We start from the raw sequence: 6,199 nt of genomic DNA, 5'->3' as shown, positions 1-6,199 counted from the left end.
TAAAAAAGTATGAATAAACAAATTAGAATATTGATACATATCTAGCTAGAAATTAGAGACTTTTATTTTTTGGTTTTGGATGGGATCTCTAACCTATGTGGGTAGTAATGGATCTAGGACCAGAAGTTAGGCTACATAACATATATTAAAAATTAAAATAATAAATATTACTATATATAAAAAGATGAAAATATTATTGTCAAAATCATAAAATTTAAATATATCTAATCAAATAAATTACACATTTTATAATTGATCTTTGTGTGATTTAATATTTTGAAATTATTTAATAATCAAGTTGTTGTCAATATTATTAAACATTTTTCACTCAATATAAGTCATTAAACAATCATTTATCCATGCATATCTAATTCGATTTTACAGTCTATTATTCATAAACTTCACTTTGAGAAGACTCTTTCTACAATTGTTGTAGCAAAAGTTAAAATCACAATTGATTTACAAAAAAATAGTCTCATGAATAAACAATGTGTCTCCACTTTCAACCAACTTATCTAAAAAGATTATTGATTCATTTCATTCAACATTGTTATACATATGAATGATATAAATATCAAGTTGATTATTAAGTATCACATAATCAATTGAATAAAAAATAGGTAGAAAAACATTGCAAGCTCAATTAGTGTTTTGCTATATCAAACCAAGTTAACAAGACATATAAACTCAATATTTTTTTAGAGAAACAATCATCAAATTATTTAAGTTTTATATCCATAATAATATAAAATAATTCAATATCATAATGATTATTTATTTCCTTATGGAGCATGTCATGTTGTTTGCACATAAAAAAATTTGCACATCGTAAAGTGTATGTAGCATAGCCCCTACATATGAGTGAGACTAATTTTGTACTAAAACTTTAAAAATGTGAAAAGTTTGTATAAGAAGAAAACTAATATGTGGGATATAGTATAAGATAAGTCTTAATTTTGAAATTGATAATCTAGTGAATCTAAGCTAGATGGTATATTTTCAATGACATTTGATCCATAATTAGATAAAAGTTTTGGTTTGATTAAAAATAAATCACAGTTTATATGTTGTTCGATGGTCCTTTTGTAAGACATGGCATCATATAAAAATACATAAACATTCACTCTATTTATATTTATTTTTATATTATACATGTATTTGTAAATATTTATTTATATATTAGTGTTATCTTCCTTTTAAACAAAATAATTAAGTTTAATATTTATGTACTACCACTTTAATTTTTATATATAATCAATAATAATTTATGTAATATGTATACATTAACAGTGTAGAAGAATTATACACATTTAATATAACATTTATCATTCATTTGCATTACTTTTATTTAAAAGACAATGATGATTAAAAGTAAATAGTGAATGATGCAGTGACAGTGTAAAAAATTATTACAATATTTGTCTTAGAATAATTAATATATAAATGATAGATAATATGTTAACTATATAAAAATATTTAGAATGTCATTGATGTTAAATTAATGAGAATATTTAACGTCTCTGTCCAATCAACATTGTTCAAGTAATATAAAAATATTAATTTATCTTTTTCAAAATTTCTTTTTAATTAAGTGAGACTTTTTCAGTAGACCAAACCAGAATTTGAGACAAGTGATATTTGTCGAATAATAAAAAACAAGTTCATTTACGGTGTATAATTATATCTTTCAATCACTCTCTCCTACTAAATCAGATCATTGACATTTTGATTTTTTCTGATATTTATGGTTTTGAGTAAATGAAAAATAAAATGACATGTTAGAGAGAAGGGAGAGTGAATTATGAGTCACGGATAAGAAAAGAGGACAGGCAAGTGGTTAGAGAGAGAAAGAGTGAGGAGTGAGAAGAATGAGGGGCATGGTGTTAATGAGAAGTTGAGATGCTTTCAGCTAATCTTTCCTCAAACTGGCATCATCTATATGCTGTATTGGGTACTTGTAGAATACAAACATCTTTCAACATCTTCTTTACTACATTTTTGCAACACCTACCTTTTTTCTTCTTCTCTCTCACTCTTCCTAGGTTTGATTTTCTCCTCTCAAATCTATTATAAAAAAATAAAACAACTCACCCATTATTTTATATATATATTATCAAACAAGAGAGGAAAGAAAAGTAGTATAACAAAACATAGCCTTAAAACACGCAAAGTTTAAATTTCTTCTGCAGGGAATACAAAACCCATATTAAATTATACCAAAAAAGTGTTTTTTTTTTGCTTTAAGAGTGAGAACTAGAAATAGAAATCTTGGGTTAATTACTAGTTTTTATTTATTTATTTATTTTAGTGAATGGTGTTGTTCAAAGAAGGTCTATATCTATTTGTAGCTAGCTAGCTTGGTGAGAAGCTAGAGTATCAATATTTGTGCAGAAGAATGTGGGATCTCAATGACTCACCCGATCAGAGAAGAAAGGGTGAGGAGGAATCAGAAGAAGCGTGTTCTTCTCTAAAGACTTCAATGGATTGTGATGATGATGATAATAATAATAACAATAAAGGAAAAGGAGTTGGATCTGCATCCAATTCAAGTTCTTCTGCAGTGGTTATAGAAGACGGATCAGAAGAAGAAGAAGAAGGTGAAAAGATGATGATGAAGAAGAGAAGCAGCAAGATATTTGGGTTCTCTGTGACCCATGAAAGTGATGATTCCATGGATAGTGATAATAATCTCCCACAACCTCTTATGACAACTCGGCAGTTTTTTCCGGTGGAGGAAGCTGATACCGCCGTCACATCAGGCGGTGGCTGCGGTGGAGTATCTTCCTTCCCTCGTGCTCACTGGGTTGGTGTGAAGTTCTGTCAATCAGAAAGAGTTGGTGCTGGAAAATCAGTTGAAGTTTCACAGCCAATGAAGAAGAGTCGCCGAGGACCAAGGTCAAGGAGTTCACAGTATAGAGGTGTCACCTTTTACAGAAGAACAGGTCGATGGGAATCTCACATATGGTTAGAATTTGTTATTTTATTTTATTAATTTTTACTTGTTTTTTTGTTCTTACAATGAAAATTTGATTATTTTGGTTTCTATTTGTGTCCTTGATATTGCAGGGATTGTGGAAAACAAGTGTATCTAGGTAAGTATTATGATAAGAATGATGTTTGTGTATTATGTATGTGGCTGTTATTTTCCTATATCAAGTGGCTAAACTAAAACATGCTTTTTTCCTCTTTTTAACCCATTTTTGTTTGTGTTTTTTGTGTGTGTTGAATATGATTTTGTGTTGAGACAAATGTGTTTATGTGTGGGGAAATTTTGTTGTTATGATTGACCAGATGGTTTTTGTTTGGGTAAAATTTGTGTAGGTGGATTTGACACAGCACATGCAGCTGCTCGGTGAGCACTAATTGACCCATAGCTCCTGAAACATGAAACAGATATAAAAATGTTTCATTCTTAAGGCTCAAAGAAAAATATGTATTCATTTTTCTTTGTGCAGTGCATATGATAGAGCAGCTATTAAATTCCGAGGAGTAGAGGCAGATATCAACTTCAACATTGAAGACTATGAAGATGACTTAAAGCAGGCGAGTTTTTTTTATTATTTCATTTTTAATTTATTGTTTCTTATATAAAAGACATTTAATTTATCCTATATTTTACACCTTATCTCATCATATCTCGAATTTTTTCAATAATTTGTTTGAATGTGATGTTAATATTAGATGAACAATTTGACGAAGGAAGAGTTCGTGCACGTACTTCGTCGACAAAGCACTGGATTTCCAAGAGGAAGCTCCAAATATAGAGGTGTAACTTTGCACAAATGTGGAAGATGGGAAGCTCGAATGGGCCAATTTTTAGGGAAAAAGTAAGCATTGTTATATCTTGTACCCATTTTTTCTATTAGTGTATTTTGTTCATGCAGATTTATTAGTGTCACAACTACTAAGGTTAATTAATTTAATTTGATTCACTAGGTACGTTTATCTGGGTTTGTTTGACACTGAGGTTGAAGCAGCAAGGTATCTATCTGCTCTGCTGAAGTTATCAATTTCATATATATTTCCTTTTCCCCCTTCCAATTACTAGATTACCCATCTAGATGAAATTAATCTATGCTAGGGTTTTAAATTTTCCTGCACTTTTTACAGGGCCTATGACAAAGCAGCAATAAAATGCAACGGCAAAGAAGCTGTCACAAATTTTGATCCAAGCATCTATGACAATGAACTTAACTCTGGTAAGTAATGGACTATAAGATTAATGTACCTTGTTTTAATTCAAAAGTTTTTTATATAAGAGAACAAGATATGTACCGACAATGTAAGAGTTTTATATACTATCACTATATCATCCTAATTCAAATGAATGCATGATAGATAATGTACTGACTATGCATAAATATTTTACACTGACAATGCATAGATATAACAGTTTTTATATTATTCACAGTTACATATATAAAATTAAATGTATATATTATTATTGGACATCAGAATCTACAGGTACTACTACCACTGCAGATCACAATCTGGACTTAAGTTTGGGAAATTCCAGCTCCAAGACTAGTAATCATGATCAGCACATGTCATCTGAGTCTAATTGGAGAAATGAGGGTAGCATTAACAAACCAAAGGTTCATATAATATAAAGATTTTTTTAATTATGTGATGGTTTTTTAACTCTTGTTCAGTTTCCTAATATCCCAAAATTTTGATGCTCTTATTAACATTTGATTCAGCTGGTGAGTATATTACCAAAACCATATAGTAATAGAAGCAACATTGAAACACATGGTGGAATGGGTGTGCAAGGACAAGCTCACCTTCATTCCTCACCTTCAAATGAATTACAAAGATATGGTCCCTACAAGTCTCTTGGAGAATCTCAAATGCTTCACAATTTTGCACATCTTCAACCACCAAATTTTCATGTGGGTACCTATTCAATTAATTTATTTTAACCCATGCATTAAATAGATGAGTGATAGATCAAGCAACACCCATTATTATTACTATCTATATCTTATATCAGTATTTAATCATGGTCCATTATAATTAATTTTTTATTATGTATTACATTTTCCTGATAGAGTCACTTTGGTGCAACAGTAACATTATTTTTTAGTGACCATGACCTCATGATTTTAAATTCTGTAAATAGTCTATATACTTGGGTAAGACTGTGTATATCTGAACAGAGATCATCTATCTCCAATAATGTCTCATTTCTTGTCTCAGACCAATTAGACATTGTCACATAAATAAAAAGAAAACTTTTAAAAACAAAAAATAACAGTTTTATATTAATTGTTAAAATCTAATTAGATCAGGACAAAAAATTAGATACTATTGGAGGCAAGTGATCTTTGCACGCGTACATCTACAGTAGCCAGATAGTGGGAGCATGGTGCACTCGGCCAACCTTTATTTACATTTTCTTACTAAATGCAGTTTCCCAGCAGCAGCAATGGAAGAAGAGGCCTTATAGGAAGTGATCTTTCATTATCAGTGAGTGATCAACAACAACAGTGGCAATCTGGGCCTCCTCATTATATAGCAACTGCTGCAGCATCATCAGGATTCCCACCACAGATTATAAGACCCTCTTCTCAAGGTTGGCTGCAGAAAAATGGGTTCCACACTCTAATGAGACCCTCCTCATGATCCTTAAATATAGTAAAAAAAAGTATTTCTGCTTTGCCATTTACATTCAAATAATCATATCTACCCTCTTAGAAATCTCTCTTTCTTACTCAGTGAAAATGGATGCAGTGTTAGATTTTATGTGTTCATGTCCAAGTAACCTAGACCCCCCCTTAGGAAAAAGCCCATACAAGACCAAAACTTTACTATTGAGGTGAAAGAAGGGATAACAAAGGAAAAAAAGAATCCAAATTAGGAACTCAGTGATGGTCTTAGTTTGGGGTCAGTCAAACTAACAAACAGAAGAAATCTTTAACTAGATAATATATATTCTGGCTTCTGACTAAAATTTTCTGATCTTCTAAAAACTTTGATTTATTGCTTTTCTACGTTATGTGGTATTTATGACAACACCTATTCATTTCTTAATTTGGGATATATTGCTATCATATATTCATGGTTGTCAATTTGTTTCTTTTTTTCTTGGTCTTGAAAACTTTGCCAAGGAAAGATGCTAGGTTTGGTTTCCGAGAAGGACAAGGTAGTAAAAATTATTGCATGTTGCTTGTTAATATTCTCAAATTGTTAATAATGC

General features: G+C 30.5%; 1 protein-coding gene across 6 annotated transcripts; it reads left to right on the top strand.

Moving 5' to 3' along the window:
- LOC109331763 (floral homeotic protein APETALA 2-like) lies at positions 1,799–5,991 on the top strand. Of its 6 annotated transcripts, none has more exons than XM_019566469.1 (11): positions 1,799–2,042; positions 2,392–2,964; positions 3,067–3,092; positions 3,322–3,352; positions 3,456–3,543; positions 3,682–3,827; positions 3,937–3,981; positions 4,111–4,199; positions 4,465–4,595; positions 4,701–4,892; positions 5,413–5,991. In XM_019566469.1, exons 1-11 carry the CDS (start codon positions 1,900–1,902, stop codon positions 5,623–5,625), a joined length of 1,677 nt encoding a protein of 558 aa, XP_019422014.1. In that variant the 5' UTR covers positions 1,799–1,899; the 3' UTR covers positions 5,626–5,991. The 6 variants fall into 6 exon arrangements, with proteins under 6 accessions (XP_019422014.1, XP_019422013.1, XP_019422018.1 ...); XM_019566468.1 differs by having other exon boundaries at positions 1,800–2,042; positions 4,456–4,595; XM_019566473.1 differs by having other exon boundaries at positions 1,842–1,957; positions 4,456–4,595.

Source organism: Lupinus angustifolius, chromosome LG17 (assembly GCF_001865875.1).
Source record: "Lupinus angustifolius cultivar Tanjil chromosome LG17, LupAngTanjil_v1.0, whole genome shotgun sequence".
NCBI classification, from domain to species: domain Eukaryota; kingdom Viridiplantae; phylum Streptophyta; class Magnoliopsida; order Fabales; family Fabaceae; genus Lupinus; species Lupinus angustifolius.
Note: the sequence above shows the minus strand (reverse complement) of the source record. Positions and strands in the feature narration are given on the sequence as shown.